Here is a 26,026-nt window from a genome sequence, read left to right as displayed (position 1 = left end):
ATTTTACAAATTTAATTTTACAAATCTTGCCAAAACATTGTTAGTTCATGTTGTTGTTGCATTTTTTTATTTGAGAAGTGGTTGTTATGAGACATATTGTTGTTGCTTTTTTCCCTCAGCAACTTGCTATCAGTAGAGGTTGCAATTGCTTGGTATACAATTAGTAGATAATTAGTAGTGTGGATGACTGTGAAAAGCATATGTAGTAATTTAGTTTGTGATTCTTTCTAATTGCCTGCCTGTCGTTAGTTTGCTAGGATGGGTATCTCATTATTCAAACATTTTAAATGGAGAATTATTGTAGAAATAAAAAGATCATAACTCTGACCTTTAACAGAGTATTGAAGTACATGAGTAATTACTGGACAATTATGTCCCATGTCATATGCTATAGAGAAGTATGTGACAGGGTGGCTGATATGGTTCAGATAGGGTTTTTTCCCCCCAAACCTGAAAAATATTGTCTTGGTAAGTATTTTAACTGAAACAAAATATGTTCAAATAAAAAAAACTATATATCAGTTGCTAAATTTGAACTTAACTAGTTGAGGCTTTTGAGTCTAAATATTGTAAAGTTAGATGTAAATTTGGACACAATTAGTGGACTTCAATAGAAGCTTAATTTGTATTCAACTTAGTGTTTAAACTTAACTCCAGTGCATGATCTACTATTTGATAAAGATGATTGAATTCCACCAGTACTTAATAGTATGTACTATATAACTGGTTGTAAGTATTATACACATAGGTAGTACTCTTCTTGAATGAAGGGTGGTGGGAGCTACAGTTTTGACTACTTTAATATTAATGGATAACTTTCCATTTCCAGCATTTTCCTTATAATAGTTCTCTTCAGGCTCTTCTCCAGAAGGCATATAAATCAGCAAACCAAAATGTGTGATAGCAGATACTTTGTCAGATAGAAACTGTTCTCAGTCTCTCACTAATCCATCCTCCATACAACTCTTTCAGTTCTCAGTACAATGGCAAAAAGGTTTAACTGAACTGTGCTACTGCTCTCCTTTGCCTTTCTCTTGTTGTACTCCTCCAACGTCAAACAAGGTAAACGATAGCAAGAAATTAAAAACCTTTAATATTTTAAATTCCACTACTTAACGTATTTGTGAGAGACTGAAGAGATAAGTTACTTAAAGAAAATGTAAGGAAAACAGGACCAAAGGTGCAGAAGGTGAACATTTTTAGATATTTCCTATGGCCACATTGCTAAGTTTTATTTGTGCGTGTATGTATGTATATTCATATATAAAATTAAAACAAAACCAGAAAAATAAAATTCTTCTATGAAAAGTCAATGCGCCAAATTTTAAAAGTAAGCCAGGGATTTTAGATCTAATGTCAGTGTACATCTCAGCTCATCCTTAACTAGTCATTGCCTCCATCTTCAAAATACTTTGCAAACATGACTTAGAGGAAACTATTGTAGAATCATTAAGGTATTACATCTTATAAAAGTAGTCTGTGAATGGATTTCATAAGAGAAGCAGCAGCCTCTTAGCAGCACAGATATTAATAATCAAGAGACCCTATTGATTATGATTTATTTATTTAAGGTGACATGAGCCTCTGTCATAGGATAGGAAGTGTCTGTTCTGGATATTGTATAGTAAAACTACTGTGCAACAAGGTTTTCCATCTATTATAGGAGAGTGTCAACCCAAGAAAATAAATGTAATGAACATTCGGAAATGTAACTTTCATATTCGTATGACTAATAAAATAATTGACTTTGAAAATGACATTGTGGAAGTCCATATTTATTGATTACTTGTACAGCAGATTGATTAGCTGACCATTCAAAATGATATATTTGATCTGATAGCCCTGGAAACTCAACCTGAGATCTGAAAATCAGGCAGTGTTTTCTGCTTCTGACATCACAAATCAAGTTTTTCAATAAAAATTTATTTTTCACTATGGTTATTGAGCACAAGACAGAATGGAATGTAACTCTTTCTGATAGATATACTGGATCTGGACCATGGTCATTGGCATTTGTGTTTTCGCATTAGCAAATATGTTGAAAGAATATGCCTTTTTTTAATAGTTACTTTTCTGGGTGATGTTTATTCCTTTTTCACTGTTGTATTATAGGTAATCTGTATTTATATAATAAGATTTTGTGAGTCACTCTGAAGTCTAAAATGTCCATTGAGTCAGTGTGAAGCGATGGAAACAGCCACAAGCATGGTTGAGAGCTCTTTATGTTCAGAATTTCACCGGGTTGAGTCATCACTGGGTTTCGTGGTCTGTTACGATCACATTTTTAAGTTTTCAGCCATTTTGATTTTACAAATTACTCCCATGCAGTGTATAGCTACAGTATGCATGTATTTATGCCATGCCAAGATCCTAGATCAATAGTCCCCAAACTGTGGAGCGTGCACCCCAAGGGGGGCGTGGAGGAATGTGGGAGGGGCGTGGCAGGGCCTGGGCCAGCCCCCACAGGGGGCAGGAAGGGAGTACTACCTAGCTGCAGCTCCGCTCTACCTCCTGCTCTGTGCCCAGCTCTGGCCCCTGCCACAGCTCCACTCCACCCCCTTCTCCGTCCCCAGTTCAGCTCTGCCCACATTCCCCCTCAGCTCCCCCTTCCCCCCCCCCCAGGCCAGCTCTACCTCTAGCCCCAGCTCCACCTTCAGCACAAGCTCCTCTGCTGAGCCAACTGTGCAGTAATGGAAGAGGGGGAATGCAGAAAGATTCCACTAGTAGTAAGGGGGGGGCGTGACAAGTAAAGTTTGGGTACATTGTCCTAGACCATTGTGATATCAGAGGTAACTCATCCAGTCACCATCCTTAGTCTGCAGCTATTTTGCATGCAATCATTTCACTGGTTTTATGAGGGAGACTACACAAATCAACACAACCAGCATACATAATAACCCCCAAATCACTTTGTAACCTAGAATGTCAGTTGAGTCAGTGTGAAACAATGGAAACAGCTACAAGCATGGTTGAGAGTTCTTTTTGTTTATAATATCATCTGGTTCAATCATCCCTTGGATTCACAGTGTGTTGCCATCCTATTTTTAAATTCTCAGCCATTTTCAGCTTTTTTTTACACACTTGACTTTTCAAATTACATTCTTGTGACAGCACAGGATTTCCGCTACTAGTATTTATTGTAAGATTAGAGAGGTGCCTAACTTATTTGAAAATTAGGTGCATTAAAACGAGGGGAAAGTGTTTTCTGTTGGTATATGAACACGGAGACAATAATGAAAAAACTAACATGCACACTGTATGAAAATGTATTTCATTTAAACTTATGCAAGAGTAGTGGTTCTCAAACTTTTGTATTGGTGACCCTTTTCACACAGCAAGCCTCTGAGTGCGACCCCCCCCTTATACATTAAAAACACATTTTTGTATATTTAACAGTATTATAAATGCTGGAGGTGAAGCGGTGTTTGAGGGTGGAAGCTGACCGCTCGTGACCCCTATGTAATAAGCTCTTGACCCCCTGTGGGGTCACGTCCCCCAGTTTGAGAACCCCTGTGCAAGAGAATACACTTATTAGTCAACCTCCTATTTTAAGAGATGATCACAAAGAATCCACAAACGGATAGAATACTCTTCTGCTCCATCTTTATTAGAAGACCACTTCTGTTAAACTATTTTAGTTGGTCCCTTGAGTGGTCCCTTAAGACAGGTTTCACTATATTTCTCTTGAATACTGGGATTTTTCTTGACGGTAGTCCAAACCTAATTAAAATTTTACATTACTTTTGTACTGACCATTTATCGACCTTTCTGGAACTTAAACAATTCAACTTGCACTGCATTTTTTAACAAAGTCCCTTTCATTATTTCAGTGGTAGCTATGCACCAGATCTAACTAGTGGAACCAGATATTATTAACTCATAATTGTTATGTACGCTATGTTAAAAACAGTGACTTTTCCTTTTAAAGTAATCAAGCTGTCTTTATACATATTTTTATATTGTGAAAATAAGTTTTGCTAGTGAAAGCAAGTGTTCTTTCAAAACATTTAGACAGCGGAACTTTTATATTAATTTATTTATTTTTACACAGTGACCCAACTTAGAGGACTAGAAAACTGAAAGACAGAGAACTGCTCTGCCACAATTTACGCACATTTTACAATTGTTATCTTTTATATCCAGATTTTCTCAAACTAGCAGTAGATCTATTTATAAAGTTCCAACACCTGACAAACAAGTTAAAACTTCATGCTTTAAAATATTGTTTACATTTTGAGTGCACACTATTTGACTACAGTTTTAAAGCAGATAAAATATCTTATTATTGAACTTTTATGTATTTAGCTAGAGGAAGTGTGAATCAGCACCTCCTCATTGGTTTCCTTTAATTTTTTTTCTTTTACATGTGAGCATCTACTTTAGAAGCTTGAAAGTTAATTATCATCATGCATAAGCTCCAGATGCTGTATTCCTAAGACATTCTTTAAATGTTATAGACTTACAATATAACTGTAAGGGAGCGAAATCAAGTTGATATTGCTTGCTTTGTCATTTAGCCAGTTGCTTAGTGCACATACTGTGCATGCATGCTATTTTAGTCTGCGTTTTCTCAGCTAGCACCTTGTAAAAGAGCTAATATGTCTGAATTTCCTGTTTACAAATAACTTGATCTCATACATTTCTAATCTAGATGCTTTATATAGTTTTTCACTGTGAAAAATTGCAGAATCTGACTTCCTTTCTCTCTCTCTGCCCCCCTTCCTGTCCCCTCCCCTCCCCCCCGAACCCCTGTGGTTTTCTTACAGGTTTGAAGAACTCGTGAAAAAGTTCAACGTAGAATATCATGCTGGTGGCTCTACTCAAAATTCTGTTAAAGTGGCCCAGGTTTGTTCTTCCTTAAAAGAAATTAACTGTAAAATATTCTAAAGGTGTTGACTGTTAAACAACTTCTTCTTGTTCTAAGTTGCTTATCATGTTGCCCAGAAACATTACTCAGCAAGTGCACGTTAGTCTGTTGCCTAAAATTAGTTGAGCTTTGTACTCTAGAAGTGACTTTAATGTTTCTTTTTCTTTTCTTTTTTTCTTTTGCACTGTTCTTGTTCAGGTTGCAACATTTCAATTATAACCACATTTATTTGGTAAGGGCTTATAACTTGTGCATAAATGATTGAAGTGAATTTTTTTTTACATGAGAAGAATTTTAGAGGTATGAATATCATAAAGTTGGGCTTGCACTGATCCAAGGTAGGTTTTGTGCACTTTGATAACAGAGAATGTATTTTGTTATATAGTAGTGAATGAAAGCTAATCTAGTAATACATTTTGTGTGTACAATTGTAGATACACCCACCACACAATCTGAAAGTGTATTGCATAAATCCCATAATTTAAAATGTGCAACTTTTATTTAGAATTCTTTTACTAACTAATGGCTGGTTTGTTATTCTTCAAACTTCCCATGTAGAGAACATATTGCCAGATACCTTCAAATGATATTTTGAAGAAGTTAGATTGTAATTCAGCAAAGTTATTAAGCTTCGTTTTGCTTTACAGTTATATTCACAATTTTCTCTTACTCAGAAGGACTGTCATTTCCCATAACTTACAGTGGGAATCCAGCTACCAAATGAGATTGAAGGTGTTTATGTCCTAGGTAAAGATGACCCCTACTTTACTACTGGGAGGGATACCCCTAAAAAAATAGCAGCCATAGACAACCATTAGGAAATATGGCTGCCATTTCACTAGGGCCATCACACTTTTCAAACCTTAAACCTACCAGTTTTTGACACAAGGAATTGAAAGGTATGACCAATGATTGAAATGTGAACCCCTATGTTTTGTTGTGTATCACATCATCATTCAGATTATAATCATTTTTGATATAAAACCTGTTTTAAGATTGTTCTTCACCCTGTAAATTTGGTGAAACAATTAAAAAAATAGAAAATGAACTGGAAAAATAGGAGTTTTATCACGTGCTCTTATAAGGACCACTATGTGGACCATCAGTAGAGTTTCAACCCAAGATATTCAGATCTTGAGTCCATATTGCTACCACTTGAGCTACAGGAGGTGGTGGTAGTAGCATAGGCAGCTATTCCACTGGTCTACAATTTTTGAGAAGTCGTCTGCTTCAGAGATAAAATGTGCTATTTATTATGTATTTTGATGTGCTGAATTCAAATATGACAATTAAAACAACTGATTGGCTACTGTTTCTAAGATATTTAAGTTTTTACATTTTATGTCTATGTATATTGTGTACATAGTAGAGTTTTAATCATAAATTGTAAACCTAGGTCTTTTCATGTGTCTATGGTTGCTTTACATGATAATATTTCACCTGTCCTTTATGTAACACTTTAAAAATCAGCAAAAGGGTTATATAAATAAAATTTATTATGAAACACAAGGCAAAAAACTATTATGTACATAGGTTAGTCCTATTCAGTGTCTACTCGGCGCTTCTTGGCTTGTCTCTTGTCTTCATTAAATGGAGCATCTCGTGTCACTGTCCAGCAATAGTCTGCAAGCATTGATGGGCTCCATTTGCCCTGATAGCGTTTCTCCATTGTTGCAATGTCCTGGTGAAATCGCTCGCCATGCTCGTTGCTCACTGCTCCACAGTTCGGTGGAAAAAAATCTAGATGAGAGTGCCAAAAATGTATCTTTAGTGACATGTTGCAACCAACGCTTTTGTATGCCTTGAGGAGGTTTTCCACCCACAACCTGTAGTTGTCTGCCTTGTTGTTTCTGAGAAAATTTATTGCCACTAACTGGAAGGCTTTCCATGCCGTCTTTTCCTTGCCACGCAGTGCATGGTCAAATACATCATCTCGAAGAAGTTCACGAATCTGAGGACCAACAAAGACACCTTCCTTTATCTTAGTTTCACTTAACCTTGGAAATTTTCCACGGAGGTATTTGAAAGCTGCTTGTGTTTTGTCAATGGCCTTGACAAAGTTCTTCATCAGACCCAGCTTGATGTGCAAGGATGGTAACAAAATCTTCCTTGATTCAACAAGTGATGGATGCTGAACACTTTTCCTCCCAGGCTCCAATGACGGTCGGAGTGGCCAATCTTTCTTGATGTAGTGGGAATCTCTTGCACGACTATCCCATTCGCAGAGAAAACAGCAGTACTTTGTGTATCCAGTCTGCAGACCAAGCAAGAGAGCAACAACCTTCAAATCGCCACAAAGCTGCCACTGATGTTGGTCATAGTTTATGTACCTCAAAAGTTGTTTCATGTTGTCATAGGTTTCCTTCCTATGGACTGCAGGACCAACTGGAATTGATGGCAAAACATTGCCATTATGCAGTAAAACAGCTTTAAGACTCGTCTTCGATGAATCAATAAACAGTCTCCACTAATCTGGATTGTGAACGATGTTGAGGGCTGCCATCACACCATCGATGTTGTTGCAGGCTACAAGATCACCTTCCATGAAGAAGAATGGGACAAGATCCTTTTGACGGTCACGGAACATGGAAATCTTAACATCACCTGCCAGGAGATTCCACTGCTGTAGTCTGGAGCCCAACAGCTCTGCCTTACTCTTGGGTAGTTCCAAATCCCTGACAAGGTCATTCAGTTCACCTTGTGTTATGAGGTGTGGTTCAGAGGAGGAGGATGGGAGAAAATGTGGGTCCTGTGACATTGATGGTTCAGGACCAGAAGTTTCATCCTCTTCCTCTTCCTCGTCTGACTCAAGTGAGAATGATTCTGGTGTATCAGGAATCGGCAGTCCTTCTCTGTGGGGTACTGAGCGTATAGCTGATGGAATGTTTGGATAATGCACAGTCCACTTTTTCTTCTTTGACACACCTTTCCCAACTGGAGGCACCATGCAGAAGTAACAATTGCTGGTATGATCTGTTGGCTCTCTCCAAATCATTGGCACTGCAAAAGGCATAGATTTCCTTTTCCTGTTCAACCACTGGCGAAGATTTGTTGCACAAGTGTTGCAGCATATGTGTGGGGCCCACCTCTTGTCCTGATCTCCAATTTTGCAGCCAAAATAAAGGTGATAGGCTTTCTTAACCATAGTGGTTATACTGCGCTTTTGTGATGCAAAAGTCACTTCACAAACATAGCAGAAGTTATCTGCACTGTTCACACAAGTACGAGGCATCTCTGCTCACTTTGGCTAAACAGAAATGTGTCCCTTTGCAAAATCAAACACTGACAAATAAGAGAGCACGACACTGTATGATTTCTAGAGCTGATATCGGGCAATTTGTTCAGCAGAGTGATGTAAGCTTCATTATGATTATTGCATCATCCATGACTTCTAGGAATAACATGATGCAATTCATATCATGTATGACGCAACACCAGCTTCAGATTGCATCATTCATTGTTTTGCCTAAAAAGCAAGTACTGTCCAAACCCAGTCATAGATTTATTCATAGATCCAGTCAAAGATGTATTTTAGTCATTTCTGGTTTAAATTGAGATCCCTTCCCTTTATAACTCACTTATCCTCCGCCATTCCCAAGTCAAGGGTCGTATATACTGACCCAATAGCATATCTTGAAAACTAGAGCCAATCAACAATTTTAAGCATCATTTTCATTCTCAGTGACCCAGAATTAGTAAAGTTTGACTACATTTATTTCAGAAGCATTTTGGCTGTAGAGCAGTGTTCTCTGTGTGGTTCAGCAACCAGAGAGGATTTTTGAATGGATTTCGCAACCATTTTCAAGACATGCTGAATGTCAGGAACCCTGGCTTTGTTCCTAGCTCTGGAACCGTGGTTTACAGATTACAATCACTTATAGATTTGACAGATTCTTTCTGTGAGTGTCTGTCTGAGACTGAAAGTTAATCCTAGAACTACATTGGTTCTATTTTAATCTCTTGTAGAAATGACCCTTTGCAATGTCGCAGATAATTTATTTGTAAAACGGATTGAGTGATACTTGACTGCCTCTTAATATAGGTGTTGCTCAATAATAAGTCTGTGAAATGTACAGAAATATAAAGAAATATAAACAAGAGCAATCAAAAGACGTGAAACATGAACTCATGGTGTCCTGCCTCCCAGTTCACTACACTTTCCACTGTGCTAAAGTGTATTTTGTTAGGAAATTTGTCACTCACATGTAACTGGAACTCTGATTCAGCTGAAATGCAGTAGACTTGAGGGCTTTGATGGCCATGTGAAATTGAGGCTGCCCAGTAAAGATGGCCGCCCCTTACCTCGTCTTTCCAATGGCTTTGAAGCTACAGACTGCCCTCAGTGAAGTTCCCCTCCATTCTCTCCCCACTACGCTCTAAGGTTAGGAAACTATAGGAAGGTTGTCTATGCTGTAAACCGTGACTGAGTCTGGGGGTCATACCAGCCATGGTTGCCAACTGAAAGCTGCTTTGATTTCCAGTGCTGCAAGTTCTTCAGCTTCAGTTGAAGTGCTGCATCTTCAACAGAGGATTCTCCAATCTAGACAGCGATAGCTGGCCCAGTGGAGCAGAGATGGCACTTGACAGATTCCTTTTCTCTCCACCCAAGGAGTTTTTGGAGCATTCTAATTAAAATTTTGCATTATACTGTGCTGGAAATAAATGTTATATGTCTCTTTATCAGTTGGAGTTATTGTCCTTGTGGTGGCGGATTCTGTTGCCCTCAGTGGAAATATGCCCTCTGTGGGTATTAGAGGTGTCCTTGCATTCTAGGGTTTGAGTTGGTGGAATATTACATCTGTACAATCTTAATCCCTTTTTAAAGGGTCTTTATTTAGATAATTTATATAGTGCTATTAAAATATGTGCTGTTTCATAGGCGTAAATATAGGAAAAAAGTCTCTGCCCAAAGTAGCTTACAGGCAAATTAAAGTGAGATTAGATAAGATTAGTTGATCCTGGAGATAAGAACAGAGGCTACAACAGCAAATGCTTTATTTGCTGGCTAAAATGAAATGTTGTAACATCTGAAAGGTGCATGATGAAGTGACACACATACTCATCAGAATGAGGCTTATTGAGTTGGTGCAGAATATTGTCATGGCCCCTTCTCCCATAATGGCTTTGAAATCCAGTGGGGTTTGCTGACTGAAGATAGACCAATTAATCTACAAGTTTATAAACAAAGTATGTAAAACCATTATGGTTGCTTGTTCCACTGAATAGGCATGCTTTACCAACTAACTGTAAGTAACAGAGCAGCAGTGCAGGGAGCTTTTCCGAGGCCTTATCGTCAGTGCTAAAAAATCTTGTATGTTTTACCACAGGCTGGCTAATGCATGTGAGAATACGTGAACTTAAATGCATACGTTATCCTGAGGTGTAAAAATACACCTTTTTTTAAGCAGTAAAGACAAGCTCAAAGAGAGAATGACTGTAACTGAGCCCCATGGTCATAATAAACAAAAACACATTTTTGAATGATCTCCAAAAATCTGCCTTTGGGGAAAGCTTGTTGCTGAAAGAATTCCATAACTCTTGGCTAACTACTTCTAAAGATTCTTTCCAAATTTGTGAAAGTATGGAGAAAGAGCAAGCTCTCTCATAATGACATCTCTACCTGTGAGACTTGCCGTTCCCAAGAAGAAAAACAGGAGGCAGCTTGGGTGCATCCAGAGGGATATTGTCCAAGCATGTTTCCAGATGCACCATTTTGAATTATTGCATCAATTCCACTTCTTTTTAAAAAACCCCTCATATTTTACACTTCTCCCTAGAAGCATTTTGGAAGTATTTTGTCTTGTTTTAGATGATACTGAGTAATAAAAAGGGATGTGACAAAGGGGATGTGAAGGACGACAAAGATGTAGAATGAATCAAAAGAGGCAATTTATTTCACCAGCAGGACCGGGGCAGGATGTCCGAACAAAAATAGAAAGAAGTAAAATGAGGGATAGAAGCTATAGAGAGGGAGTATATACAATTATTAGACATTGGAGATAGGCCAGTGTCATCAAACTACCAGGCCAACCAAAACAGGCCAGTTAGATGGAGGGCTAAGAAGGTTAGAACAAGCGTCTTAAACTTAGTGTGCGGTGCGGGGTTGGTAGGCAGATGACTGGATGGTGTGAGGAGTCATGGCAGAAACATAGTTTGATTAGGTGGGCAGCAGAATTGTCAACAAGCTTGTTATCCATTTACAGAAAGAGCCAGGAAGGTAAGCTAGAAATCAATGCAGAAGATAACGAAAGCTTAAATGAAGAGAGGGAGGTGACTTATATAAATTTTAAGACAAGGTATAACCCAGGGTTAGGCAACCTATGGCACGCGTGCCAAAGGCTGCATGTGAGCTGATTTTCAGTGGCACTCACACTACCCGGGTCCTGGGGGCTCTGCATTTTAATTTAATTTTAAATGAAGCTTCTTAAACATTTTAAAAACCTTATTTACTTTACATACACCAATAGTTTAGTTATATATTATAGACTTATAGAAAGAGTCCTTCTAAAAATATTAAAATGTATTATTGGCATGCGAAAACTTAAATTAGAGTGAATAAATGAAGATTCAGCACACCACTTCGAAAGGTTGCCGACCCCTGGTATAACCCTACACATGGAATCTACAAGGAATGTTTAGAATAGTAGGGCACGAATCCAGAGAAAAGTTTAGACAGGAAAAGCATGTAATAAACAGTGTTTCATCATCAAAAAAGTCGATGAGAATAAAGATAAATGAGAGAAAAGAATATTAAGGGTACATCTACACTGTTTAAAAACAAAAAACTCACAGCAACGAGTCTCAGAGCCCAGGTCAACTGATTCAGGCTCATGGGGCTTGGGTCACAGGGCTAAATATAGCAATTTCTACTCGGGCTGAACCCCAGGCTCTGAGACCCACCCCCTTCATCAGATTTCAGAGCCTGGGCAGGAATGTCTATGTTGCTATTTCAAACCCTGTAGCACAATCTTCAGTCAGTTGACCTGACCTCTGAGGGCAAGTCTACACTGCAAAACAGAACCTGCAGCAGTGAGTTTCAGAGCCCAGGTGACCTGACTCAGGCTATGTCTACACTACCAATTTTTGTCGACAAAAGTGATGGCGACACCCAAAAGTCGACATAATAAAAATCGGAATCTCATGTTCACACTTACTCCCTCTGTCAACAGTGTGAGCATTACACTGAGGGTACCTATCCCACAATCCAGCTCAACGCTTTCTTTTGCTAGGTGTTGTGGGAAGGCGGAGCAGATTGCGGCGCATCTTGGGACCTGGCTTAATGTCCCATAATGCATTGCTCTGTGTCCCAGCAGTCCACGGGCTTCCGGCTTTCTTTTGTGGCATTTTTGCAACGGTCAATCTCTGCTGTTGACCTCGGCATCTTTGTGGGAAGGGATGGACCTTGTGCGGCTCTTCTAATGCTCTGTTAACTATCACGAAGACATTGTGGATGGCAGTGCAGTTAATTGTCAAGTTCCTAACTGAAGAACACTCGCAGACGCCCAACATAGATTACTTTTGGCATTCACAGACCAGCTGCATAGGGTAGACCGTCACTTTTGGGCTCATGAAACAAGCACTGAATGGTGGGATCGTATCATCATGCAGGTGTGAGATGAAGAGCAGTGGCAACAGAATTTTTGGATGTGGAAAGCCACCTTCCTGGAGCTGTGTGTGGAGCTCGCCACAGACCTGTGGCGCAAGGACACCAGAATGAGAGCTGCCCTCTCAGTAGAGAATGGTGGCAATCGCTGTATGGAAGCTGGTGACTCCAGACTGCTACTGGTCGGTCGCGAATCAATTTGGAGTCAGGAATTCGACCGTTGGGATTGTGTTAATGCAAGTGTGCATGGCAATTAATCACATGCTGCTACAAAGGACCGTGACTCTGGGAAATGTGCATTAAATAGTGGATGGCTTTACAGAAATGGGGTTCCCTAACTGTGGAGGGGCGATAGATGGCGTACACATTCCAATTTTGGCACCAGACCACCTTGCGACAGAGTACATCAATAGGAAGGGGTACTTCTCCATGGTGTTGCAGGCGCTTGTGGATCACTGTGGGCGTTTCACTGCCATCAATGCGGGGTGGTCTGGGAAGGTACATGAGCCACGCATCTTCTGGAACACCAGCCTATATGGAAAGCTACAAACGGGGACTTTCTTTCCAAACCAGAAGATTACAGTGGGGGATGTTGAAATGCCCATAGTGATCCCGGGAGACCCGGCATACCCTTTATAGCTGTGGCTCATGAAACCTTATATGGGACACTTGGACAGCAGTAAGGAGTGGTTCAACAGGCTGAGTAGGTGCCGGATGACAGTTGAATGTGCCTTTGGCAGATTAAAGGCACACTGGTGATGCCTATATGGCAGGCTAGACCTTAATGAGGATAATATTCCCTTGGTCATAGCCACGTGCTGTACATTGCATAATCTCTGTGAAGCTAAGGGTGAAAGGTTTGCTCAGGGGTGGAGTGCTGAGGCAGACCGCTTAGCTGCTGATTTTGAGCAGCCAGATACCAGGGCTGTCTGAGGGGGCCAGTTCGAATCAGGGAGGCTTTGAGGCAGCACTTTGACAATGAGCACCAGTAATGTGTATATCTGTCAGAGGTGCTAGTTTTCCTAGGACGCAATGTTGTCATTTTGGGCCTTACATTCCCGTAAGACAATGACGATAATGCCTGTGCATGTATTGGTGGTACCTGCAATCTCAATTTGTAGAAAAAAAATAAAGGTGATCCACAATTAAATAACTTTGATTTTATTGAACAAGAAACAGCACACACAAACGCACAAATGCCTGATGGGAAGGAGGAACCAGGAAAGGACAGACTTTCACAACTGTGTGTAGGTCCAGCTATCATTGTGAAAGTTGTCCTAGGGGGTGGAGTGAAGGGGAAACTAAGAACTCCCAGAAAGTGGAAAGGAATGTGCAGGTGGAGTTTATGGGGGAAGGCATAGAAAAGTGTTCTGAATGTGCTGCAGTGTGTGAGCATGGATCTGTTCAGTCTGCAGCACTATTAAGGACTGAAGCATCTGCATTTGCTCCTCCATTACTTTAATCATCCTCTCAGTTGCGTCCTTAACAAATGCTTGATTCTCTTTTCTGTCCTGCCGGTCGGCTTCCCAGCAGTCCTTACATTCCCTTTTTTCTGCTTTGGAGCACTGCCGTACCTCCCAGAACATGTCTTCTTTGCTGCGTCTTGGGCGCTTTCTTATCTGGCGGAGATGCTTGGCAGGGATGTGTGGGGTGTTCCTCAAGGCCACATCTGGTGAAACACACGGGACAATGCACAGAAGCGGGATTGTTAAGTTCACGCATAGCATTGTAACATTTCAGTTAATACACCTTTTGCAACATTGCAATCACTTTCTCACTGACCCTAGCCAGGCACACATCTCCACGAACAGCCAAAGTATGATGAGTGTTAGTGGGGGTGTGGGAGGGGCTGCTCCACATGGGGAAGAGAGCACACAATCTCTGCAAGGGTCGTGGTGCAGCTTTCTATGGAAAAAATTCTAAAATTCTTCCACACTTTTCCACTGGCGGGGATCATTCTAGCAGACATCTAACTGCTAAGTGTAAGCAGGGAAACGAGGGTACATCTACTCCATACTTGTGGCTTCTGCCCTGCTCCCTATGCTGTTCGACTATGTGATGCTTTGGTCCCTGCACAAGTAATTGCCAAATGGCGTGAGAAAGTTTCCTACAATGGAGGACGGAACTGCTCTGCCACAGAACTTTTGGCAGAGGATTACCGAGTACCTTCAGAAAACTTTCCTGGAGATCTCGCTGGAGGATTCCTGTGAGATCTCTGCGTGCATCAACACCCTGTTCTGCCATACCGATTAGCTACACAGGAAAATGTCCACCTCAAAGAAACACAGCCAGCCTCCCACATTTCTATAGCCTGAACCCGCCTCTGCAGTACACAAGCCACAGCCACTTACCAGACTCATCTCCTGCTTCTTTCTCCCTGGAGAGCGACTGCTGAGACTTGCTAGATGCCTCTGGAGTGGAGAAAAGTTCCTGGTTGCCTGGCTGACCGGGCGACCCCGCTGGGAGCTGCACATCTTAATCTAACTCCGCCTGTTCATCAATAACTTAGTCCTCCAGGTTAGGTCCTCTTTCAGCCGCCACCGTTCCCTCGAAGTATGCGCGGGGCTCTTGGCAGTGGAGGTGGGGTCACCACTGAAGATAGCGTCCAGCTCCATATAGAACCGGCAGGTCTTAGGTGAAGCATCAGAGTAATGGTTTGCCTCCCTCGCCTTATGGTAGGCCTGCCTTAGCTCCTTTATCTTCGCTCTGCACTGCAGCGTGTCCCGATCATAGCTCTTTTTGCACAAGCCTCCAGAAATGTGCCCTAGGTATCCCAATTCCTACGGCTCAAGCGCAGCTGGGATTGCACAGCCTCATCTACGCATAATATACTGATCAGATCCAGCTACTCCGCAGTGGTCCAAGCAGGAGAACGTTTGGTGCGATAACCCGCCATGGTCACCTGGGAAGATGCTATGAGACTTCTCCACGCTGAGCCAGCAGGAAATTAAATTTCAAAAATTCCTGGGGCTTCTAATGAGGAGGGGCGGATGGAGTTCAAACTGCTGACTGGAGCGGTCAGGATGGGTATTGTGGGACACCTCACTGAGGCTAATTAAAGCAATGAAATCAAGGGTGGTGTCTGCACTGGCACATTGTAGAGGAAAAAGATGCAAGTCTCTCATCGGGATGGATGTATTTTTGTCACCAAAACCAGGCATTTTTCCAGACAAAAGTTGCATCGCTGTGTGTATGCATATACTGTTTGTTTGACAAAAAGCAGTTTTTGGTGACAAAACTTGGTAGTGTAGACAAGGCCTCAGGTTTGCGCTATGGGCTAAAAATGGTAGTGTGGGTGTTTCTGCCTAGGTTCTGAAACTTGGCAAGGGGGTGGGTATCAGAATCCAGACTCCAGCCTGAGCAGGAATGTCTACACTGCTATTTGTAGCCATAGAGTGTGAGCCCCAGTTGACCTGGGCTCTGAGACTCAATGTCCCGGGTATTCTTTGCAAAGTGAACGTACTCAGACTTGCTGCCATGGGTCTTTTTTTGGCAGTGCAGACATACCTTTAAAAGACTGAAAGGAATTGGAAACACACAACAGTTTGAGTAGATTGGTGAGGGTGAAAGCCTCAATAAAGTGGATAATGGAGGAAGTGGTTTCAAAGTCTTTGCTCATCCATTAACCTCCCTTTTTAAAAACTAAAACTTATCCAACATTTAGTTTCAGATAGGTACTGATACGAAATTAGACTCCTAACATCATTGAAAACTGCGTGATCCAAAGCATGATGGAAGGATGTTTCAGGTTAAAATCTCAAATTCAGTGCTACTTGCTTTGGTAGATTCTAGATTTTGGATTTGTCCTTTGTGTACAATTTTTTTCTTTTTCTCTTGAATGTTGAAATTATGATGCACATTAGGATTGCAGCTTTCTGTTAATCTCATTTTAATTTATCTCATTAAAACTTGGCTTTAATATCTCTCATGATATGTGACATTTGCTCTGATCTGAGATCACTGCAATGCCTCCAAACAATTGGATCCATTATATTCAGTCTGTAAAATATGTATGTAGATAGCTGTATACAGATCATGAATAATGTATTATTGTTTGAGTTCTGCCAACTACCTAAATTCAGATTTGTGAATATAGTATTTCATTACTCGTGAACATCTTTCTGCATTTTTTCATTAATATTATACGCCTGTCTAATAGCAAACATTGGCTTGAGGGGCAAAACAATAAAACTCACATCTTTGAGTTTCAGGGACCATGGTGATAGCTGCTTTAAAGGAACCGAAGATAGTTAGTGTGTGCAAAATGAGTTTGTATTGCTGGTCATGCTGTACATAAGAACGGCCATACTGGGTCAGACCAAAGGTCCATCTAGCCCAATATCCTGTCTTCCGACAGTGGCCAATGCCAGGTGCCCCAGAGGGAATGAACAGGTAATCATCAAGTGATCCATTCCCAGCTTCTGGCAAACAGAGACTAGGGACACCATTCCTGCCCACCCTGGCTAATAGCCATTGATGGACCTATCCTCCATGAATTTATCTAGTTCTTTTTTGAACCCTGTTATAGTTGTGGCCTTCACAACATCGTCTGGCAAAGAGTTCCACAGGTTGACTGTGCGCTGTGTGAAGAACTACTTCCTTTTGTTTGTTTTAAACCTGCTGCCTATTAATTTCATTTGGTGACCCCTAGTTTTTGTGTTATGAGAAGGAGTAAATAACACTTCCTTATTTACTTTCTCCGCACCAGTCATGATTTTATAGACCTCAATCATATCCCCCACTTAGTCGTCTCTTTTCCAAGCTGAAAAGTCCCAGTCTTATTAATCTCGTCTCATACAGAAGCCATTCCATACCCTAATCATTTTTGTTGCCCTTTTCTGAAGTTTTTCCAATTCCAATATATCTTTTTTGAGATGGAATGACCACATGTGCACACAGTATTCAAGATGTGGGCGTACCATGGATTTATATAGAGGGAATATGATATATTCTGTCTTCTTATCTGTCCCTTTCTTAATGATTCCCAACATCTGTTTGTTTTTTTGACTGCTGCTGCACATAGAGTGGATGTTTTCAAAGAACTATCCACAATGACTCCAAGATCTCTTTCTTGAGTGGTAACAGCTAATTTAGACCCCATCATTTTATATACCCACACATCTCATAATTGTTCTCTTAATGTGGGGGGATAAGGAGTACAATCACTTGATTTATTTTTCTATTTCAATTACTGGTAGTAGTTTACTGTTTCAAACCAAATCTGATGATAATACAACTCATTTTAAACACAAATGCGGGTAGCTCTGCTGGTGAAGAGTTGGTTTGTGGATGAGTGTGCTTTTAGTTTTGGTATTGGGAAAGTGCACATATGATCAAGAAAGGGACTGTAAAAATGGCACCTCCTTACTCAACACTATTGCTCTGGGTTGGTGCTCAGTTTCATATCCGGTTGCTCTGCTTTTAACACTCTGTTGTTGCTGTGGATCCTAATCCAGATAACAGAGAAAGTGAGCTGTATTCCGTTTCATGTATTATCCAGAGTATTAACTAAATTCTCATTGCAGAATCTTTGTTACTAGTGATGATGCTTGAGCCAGAAAGAACACAGCTTGTCTTTCATATTTCAAGATGAGTTTGAAGGGCTGGCAGTTATTGGGGAAAAAAATCTTTTAAGTTACAATTTTTTGAGCAAATGGGATGCAGATAAATCTGGAACCCACAATGCTGTGTTTACAGTACTCCACAGAATATAACCACACATTGAGTAATGACCTCATATTATTTTGTTCATTGCCTCTCATTACCTAACCTTTAAATTTAACTACATATAGTTGTATAATATTTAAAAAGAAAGCCCAACCTCTTGAAACTATTAAATAATTTAATAACCAATTTCTGTTGAAACCTAAAATCTAAGAATAAGATCAATAGACTCCTACCCCATTTTAAGTAATATGTTCCTCTGGAGAGTTCACTTCCTTGAAAATCTGAAATGCCAGCCTGCAGGTAGTTTTGCCTGTCTCTAGATTTATTTATTTATTTATTGGTAATGTAAATCTTTCTCGTTAACAGCTACACCAAACATCTTAATTGTGTTTAACCATGGATCTTGTGCAGGTTAAAAAATGTATTTGATTTTCCTTGGATGTATTGTATTTTTGATACAAGTTTAGATACAACAGTCTTATAACTTTATTGCACATGTGCTAGATAGGCTCAAGGTAGTTTTAAAGGTTAGTTGCCTGAAACCATTCTTTTTCCCGTAGAAATGTTTCTCTAGTTTGCACTCCATCCAGGTAGACTTGTGACAAATTCTTTGATCTTGAGTGCTGAAACTAGCTTTGCCACTAACTTGCTTTGTGACCTTAAGGTAAGTCACTTTACCTTTCTCTTTCACTTTTCTCATTTGTAAATCATAGAATCATAGGATTGGAAGGGACCTCGAGAGGTCATCTAGTCCTGTCCCCCGCACTCATGGCAGGACTAAGTATTGTCTAGACCATTCCTAACAGGTGTTTGTCTAACCTGCTCTTAAAAATCTCCACTGATGGAGATTCAACAAGCTCCCTAGGCAATTTATTCCAGTACTTAACCACCCTGACAGTAGGAAGTTTTTCCAATATCCAACCTAAACCTCCTGTTTTGCAATTTAAGCCCATTGCTTCTTGTCTTATCCTCAGAAGTTAAGAAGAACAATTCTTCTCCCTTCTCTTTGTAACAACCTTTTATGTACGTGAAAACTGTTATCACATCCCCTCACAGTCTTCTCTTTTCCAGACTAAACAAACACATTTTTTTTTCAATCTTCCCTCATAGGTCATGTTTTCTAGACCTTTAATCATTTTTGTTGCTCTTCCCTGGACTTTCTCCAAGTTGTCCACATCTTTCCTGAAATCTGCCGCCCAAAACTGGACACAATACTCCAGTTGAGGCCTAATCAGTGCAGAGAAGAGCGGAAGAATTACATCTTGTGTCTTTCTTACAACGCTCCTGCTAATACATCCCAGAATGATGTGGGTTTTTTTTTTTGTCTTGCAACAGTGTTACACTATTGACTCATATTTTGCTTGTGGTCCACTATGACCCCTATATCTCTTTCTGCAGTAGTCCTTCCTAGGCAGTCATTTCCCATTTTGTGTGTGTGCAACCGATTGTTCCTTCCTAAATGGAGTACTTTGCATTTGTCCTTATTTAATTTCATCATATTTACTTCAGACCATTTCTCCAGTTTGTTCAGATTATTTTGAATTTTAATCCTATCCTCTAAAGCACTTGCAACCCCTCCCAGCTTGGTATTGTCCGCAAACTTTATAAGTGTACTCTCTATACCATTATCTAAATCATTGATGAAGATATTGAATAGAACCAGACCAGAACTGATCCCTGCGGGACCACACTCATTATGCCCTTCCAGCATGACTGTGAACCACTGGTAACTACTCTCTGGGAACGGTTTTCCAACCAGTTTTGCTCCCACCTTATAGTAGCTCCGTCTAGGATGCATTTTCCTAGTTGGTTTATGAGAGGGTCATGCGAGACAGTATCAAAAGCTTTACTAAAGGCAAGATATATCACATCTACTGCTTCCCCTCCATCCACAAGGCTTGTTACCCTGTCAAAGAAAGTTATCAGGTTGGTTTGACACGACTTGTTCTTGACAAATCCATGCTGACTATTTCTTCTCACCTTATTATCTTCTAGATGTTTGCAAATTGGTTGCTGAATTATTTGCTCCATTATCTTTCCGGGTACAGAAGTTAAGCTGACTGGTCTGTAGTTTCCCGGGTTGTCCTTATTTCCCTTTTTATAGATTGGCACTATATTTGCCCTTTTCCACTCTTCTGGAAAATCTCTCCCATCTTCCATGACTTTTCAAAGATAATCGCTAATGGCTCAGATATCTCCTCAGTCAGCTCCTTGAGTATTCTAGTATGAATTTATCAGGCCCTGGTGACTTGACGACATCTAATTTGTCTAAGTAATTTTTAACTTGTTCTTTTCCTACTTTAGCCTTTGATCCTACCTCATTTTCACTGGCATTCACTTTGTAAGATGTCCAGTCATCACCAACCTTGTTGAAAACTGAAACAAAGAAGTCATTAAGCACCTCTGCCATTTCTACATTTCCTGTTATTGTTTTTCCCCTGTCATTGAGTAACGGGCCTACCCTGTTCTTGGTCTTCCTATTGCTTCTAATGTATTTGTAGAATGTTTTCTTGTTACCCTTTCTGTCTCTAGCTAGTTTAATCTAGTTTTGTGCCTTGGCCTTTCTAATTTTGTCCCTACATACTTGTGTTATTTGTTTATATTCATCCTTTGTCATTTGACGTAGTTTCCACTTTTTGTAGGACTCTTTTTTGATTTTTAGATCATTGAAGATCTTCTGGTTAAGCCAGGGTGGTCTCTTCCCATACTTCCTATCTTTCCTACACAGTGAGATCATTTTGCTCTTGTGCCCTTAATAATGTCTCTTTGAAAAACTGCCAACTGTCTTCAGTCGTTTTCCCCCTTAGACTTGCTTCCCATGGGATCTTACCTACCAACTCCCTGAGTTTGCTAAAGTCTGTCTTCTTGAAAATCCATTTTCTTTGTTTTGCTGTTTTCCCTCCTACCATTCCTTAGAATCATGAACTCTACCATTTCATGATCACTTTCACCCAAGCTACCTTCCATTTCAAATTTTCAACCAGTTCCTCCCGATTTGTCAAAATCAAATTAGCACAGCCTCTCCCCGGTAGCTTTCTCCAGTTTCTGAAATAAGAAAATTGTCTCCAATACATTCCAAGAACTTGTTGGATAATCTGTGCCCTGCTGTGTTATTTTCCCAACAGATGTCTGAGTACTTGAAGTCCCCCATCACCACCAAGTCCTGTGCTTTGGATGATTTTGTTAGTTGTTTAAAAAAAATCCTCATCCACCTCTTCTTCCTGGTTAGGTGGTTGGTAGTAGACCCCTACCATGTCATCACCCTGTTTTTTTTTTATCCCTTTTATCCTTACCAAGAGACTTTCAACAAGTCTGTCTGCTATTTTTATCTCAACCTCAGTCCAAGTGTATACATTTTTAATATATAAGGCAACACCTCCTCCCTTTTTTCCCTGCCTGTCCTTCCTGAGCAAGCTGTACCCTTCTATACTAATATTCCAGTCATGTGTATTATCCCACCAAGTCTCTATGATGGCAACTGTCATAGCTGTGTTTATTTACTAGTATTTCGAATTCTTCCTGGTTATTCCCCATACTTCTCACATTATTATACAGATATCTAAGATACTGATTTGACCTCCCCCCTGCCCCCAGTTCTGTCTTGTCTCCTTTATTCCTGCTGTAACAGCCCATGCTCCCCCCAAAGTCTGACTCTTCTTCCAGGTCTCCATGTTTTTGACTTACCTGTGGGCTTTGGTCACCTGCCCCCTTCGAGCCGAGTTTAAAGCACTCCTCACTAGGTTAGCCAGTCTGTATCCAAATATGCTCTTCCCCTTCCTCAATAGGTGGACCCCGTCTCTGCTTAGCAGTTCTTCTTCCTGGAACAGAATCCTATGGTCAAGGAAGCCGAAGCCCTCCTGGCAACACCATCTTTGTAGCCAGGCATTCACCTCCAGGATGCATCTGTCTCTGCCTGGGCCCCTACCCTTGACCGTAAGGATCAAGGAGAACATCACCTGCACTCGCAACTCCTTCACCCTTACTCCCAGAGCCTTGAAGTCACTTCTGATCTGTTGAGGGTCATACCTTGCAGTATCATTTGTGCCCACATGGATGAGTAGCATGGGGTAGTAGTCAGAGGGCCAGATGATCCTCAACAATCCTTCTTAAACGTCTCAGATACGGGCCCCTGGCAGGCAGCATACCTCCTGGGATGCCATGTCAGGGCAACAGATGGGTGCCTCCATCCCCCTCAGAAGAGAGTCACCAACCACCACTACCCTACATTTCCTCCTGGGAGTGATGGCTGCGATCCTCACAGCCTTGGGGGTACATGGCTTCTCCTCCTCTACCTTTGGGGATGATTTCTCATCGCTCGTTGCCAGGGCAGCATATCAGTTTTCCATCACTATGGTGGGTGGGTAGAGAGTGGAGGTGGAGCACTGCCTGCTGCCAGTAATAACCAATAGCCAGTGTCCTCCCTTTGGCAGAGCCATATCCTCCTCCCCTGTTGGTGTGACAGCAGTCCTCTGTAGCTGGATAGTTTCCTCAGCCATGGATGTCTCCATATGAATACTCTCAAGGAATTCTTTGTGGGCACGGATGCTCCTCAGCCTAGCCATCTCCTCCTGTAGCTCTCCCACCTGCTTTCTGAGAGATTCCACCAGCAAGCATCTTTTACACTGGATGGTCCCCCCAGCCTGGGTTTCTGTGAGTGGGAAATGCAGGCCACAGTCTCTGCAAATCCACATCAGGATATGGGTAGAGGCATCCAGGGTTAGGCTGTCTGGATACAGGCGCAGGTGGAGGAGACATGAGCAGCATTGGCACTGGCGATGCGTCCCTTCCTAACCATAGTGATTATATTACGTCTCCCTCCCACAAACTCCATCTCAAATTCCCCTGTTTGCGGTGATGTATGCTTGCTTATGTCACAGGAGGATTGTTGTATTAAAGTTTTCATAGTGTTTTGAAAATGTAGAACATATAATTATTAAGTATTATTAATATGAGAATTTCAAAAACTGCAATGGTATTCTATTTCTATTAAAAAAACAAAAACAAAAACAAAAAAACAACAACCCCACACCGATGATCTCACAGGAATATGGGATTGCCATACCAATCAGATCCGTGATCCATATTTCAATGTCTCCGACAGTGGCCCAGTATTAGGGTGGTATTGTGGTGGGGTTTTTTTTTTTTGTTTTTTGTTTTTTGAGTAAGGTGCAAGAAATCTTGTTAAAGGCAGTTATGGAATAGTATGCCAATAGGGAAATTTCTTCCTTAACCCCAGGCAGTTAGTAATTGACTATTTTATAACCTGCAACACAAGTGTTTAAATCTGTTTGTATATTATTTATCCTGTCTGTTGATAATCTTATTATTCATATACATGTATAATCCTTTTCTGAAATTTATTAAGCTCTTGGCTTCCTTGATTCCTTGGAACAATGAGTTTCATAGATTAATTTCCCATTATGTAAAACAGTATTTGCTTTTTAATTTTGATTTTTTTCTTCTGCTTGTATTAGATGAGGGCTAAAAGGAGTGCTTTATTGACCCTCTATGTACCATTTATTATTTTACATATGTCTGTCATGTTCTTTCGTATCATTTCCTCTCTAAACTAAATAGTTTTAATCTTTTCTATCTCCCTTCATGTCAAAGTCTTTTTATGCCGCAGTCATTTTCATCACTGATGTCTCTATTTGATAGATCTTTGACATAGGATAGCAAAACTCAGTATTTAAAATGAGAACAATCCATTGCTTGATACAATGGTATTAGAATATTTTCCTTGTTGTGGGATTGTACATTTGATAAAAATGAGTTTCCAGTCACTTTCACACCTACCGTATCTGATTTGTAGGGCTTTGTGCCTGCCTTCCGTGCCCTATCTTTTATTTTTTTTTGACATGACTGTTTTTCTGCATTAAAAAGTTTAATAGATATGGGTTACCGTTGGGGTATGCTATAGGGATTTAAAAAAAAAAAAAAATTGTGTTCCCTATTACACTCTGAATTTGTAATTCTCCAAATAAGAGCAAGAATGCAGCAATTCTAGTTTCTTTTCTGCCATACCATGCCAAATGAAAGTAAGCATTGAAAGTAGACAACATGATGGCATAGTTAAATACCACTTCTGCATTCTGCTCTTAATTATGAGGTGTCTTTATTCCCAAGTGAGAAAGGTATCATGTCATAGGTAGAACTGTAGCCATCTCTTGGTCTTTTTACTCACATAAATTGAATAATTTATTATCTATGCATAGTCTGTACAGCAGATTTTTCTACAATTTTAGAACTAACAAAAGAATCTCCAGGAAATTTTTGAGAAGAAATGCCTCTGACAATTCCAATTATTTTTAGAGGAGATTATCAAGGGATTAGGAAAGACAGTATCCTTAAATAGCTGAACCTGGGCACGTCTAGGAAGGATTTTCCTCTTCTTAAGTGCTTCCAGTGTTAAGACCACGTTGACATGTGTAGAATCTGTTCTGGCCTCCAGCTCTGTCAAAAAGAGCTTTGATATAAACACTTCCTTGTAAGGGAAGTGTAAGGAGAATTGAAATTGCCTGTCATAGTAAGCAGAACCCAACTGTACTCATCTAGACTATATTTCCTCATGACCTTATAGTTGATCTAATCTACATTTTAGAATTTTGTCCTTTTACAATTATTCAATCAAATTCTGCAATATTCAGTGAAGCTGAATTTATCAACCTTAAAGTCAGATAATCTGTTTCTCCTTTCCATTTTAGCAGCACCCAAACCGGCTGTGTGGCAGAGACAGATGGTTGAGCAGACATTTATAATAGAGATTAAATCCACTGCCCTTTTAAAAGTGCACCATGGAGTTCCATGTTTATTGTCTCAGTGCTTCCATATCATTTGTTCAGTTTTTATTTTTATTTTAAATGGGCCACCTTGCAAGCCCAGCCCAGACCCAGAGTCAAGCTGGCTTCTTCTCTCTTCTACATCATCACCATAGTAAAGATTCTGCAAGCCAGTTGATGTCCTAAGATACACCTGTGAAACCTCATTAGCTTTCAATGACGTTTTATAGATGTAATTGATGAAATCATTGCCCCACATAATCGTTTTATTTCTAGTGATGATGCATGAAAGGGAAAGAACTCGGATTGATTCAGATGCCAGGAAGGGATTCACTTTAAAGGGATATAGGAGAATATGTAGATATACTTCTTCAGCAAACATGTGGATTTTTACGAGTAGCAGACAGTCTGAAATCTTATTTGCTTCCATGCCTGAAGTAGTCCAACATTCTATGACATACAGTGTCACAAGTTTGAAGAAAACAGTTTTCCCTTTAAAGTTGAATGACGGCTGAAAGCATTGGTAATATCATTATCCCAAAAGACATGTGCTTGCTGCAGATTACCATTAACTAATCCTATCCAGTCCTTTGGTTTTGGTATGGCCTTTAAATTGGATCAGCAATAGTCTCTGTTGCTCCTCTTGTAGCCAGGAACTTTCCCATCTATCCTCTCTTGAGGTATAGTGTGCTTTTTTTGCATATATACTATTGTTACACATATGAAATGCTAATTTCCTAATGTTCCTTTTTCGTTTTTGTAGCTCAGGATGCTCTACTAATAATTGCTTCTTATAGCAGTATATCAACTTCTAGCCCAGTCTCACTTGTGCTCCTGGTGATTCTAGCAGCAAGGGATGGAACAAGTCCCCCCAATGGGGAGATCATATTTCGCTCTTGGTGTATTAGAATTATGCCTTCTTCAGTGTAGCTGGAAGCAACATTACTGACCAGAACTGATGGTTCTACAGAAGATCTGAACCTCTCCATGTGAGATTTGGTGGCTTCACTGTTAAAGTAATGTTTGCAGTTGGAATAATAGAACTGAGATTTTGGGACCCCATGTTGACAGGGTTCACTCACTGGTGGGGCAGCCCTTTGTGGCTGGATC

The 26,026-nt window shown here is 40.3% G+C and overlaps 1 protein-coding gene across 2 annotated transcripts in view; it reads left to right on the top strand.

The window, feature by feature from the left end:
- The window catches only part of LOC112106601 (adenosine kinase), a 572,976-nt gene that overhangs the window by 190,812 nt on the left and 356,138 nt on the right, over positions 1–26,026 (top strand). For both annotated transcript variants that reach the window (XM_026653751.1, XM_026653752.1), the window contains exon 4: positions 4,767–4,845. In XM_026653751.1, the coding sequence (XP_026509536.1) occupies positions 4,767–4,845 (79 nt within the window). The remainder of the gene's footprint in view (positions 1–4,766; positions 4,846–26,026) is intronic.

This window comes from Terrapene carolina, unplaced genomic scaffold (genome assembly GCF_002925995.2).
Source record: "Terrapene carolina triunguis isolate 2854851 unplaced genomic scaffold, T_m_triunguis-2.0 Scaffold148, whole genome shotgun sequence".
Taxonomy (NCBI): Eukaryota; Metazoa; Chordata; order Testudines; family Emydidae; genus Terrapene; species Terrapene triunguis.
Note: the sequence above shows the minus strand (reverse complement) of the source record. Positions and strands in the feature narration are given on the sequence as shown.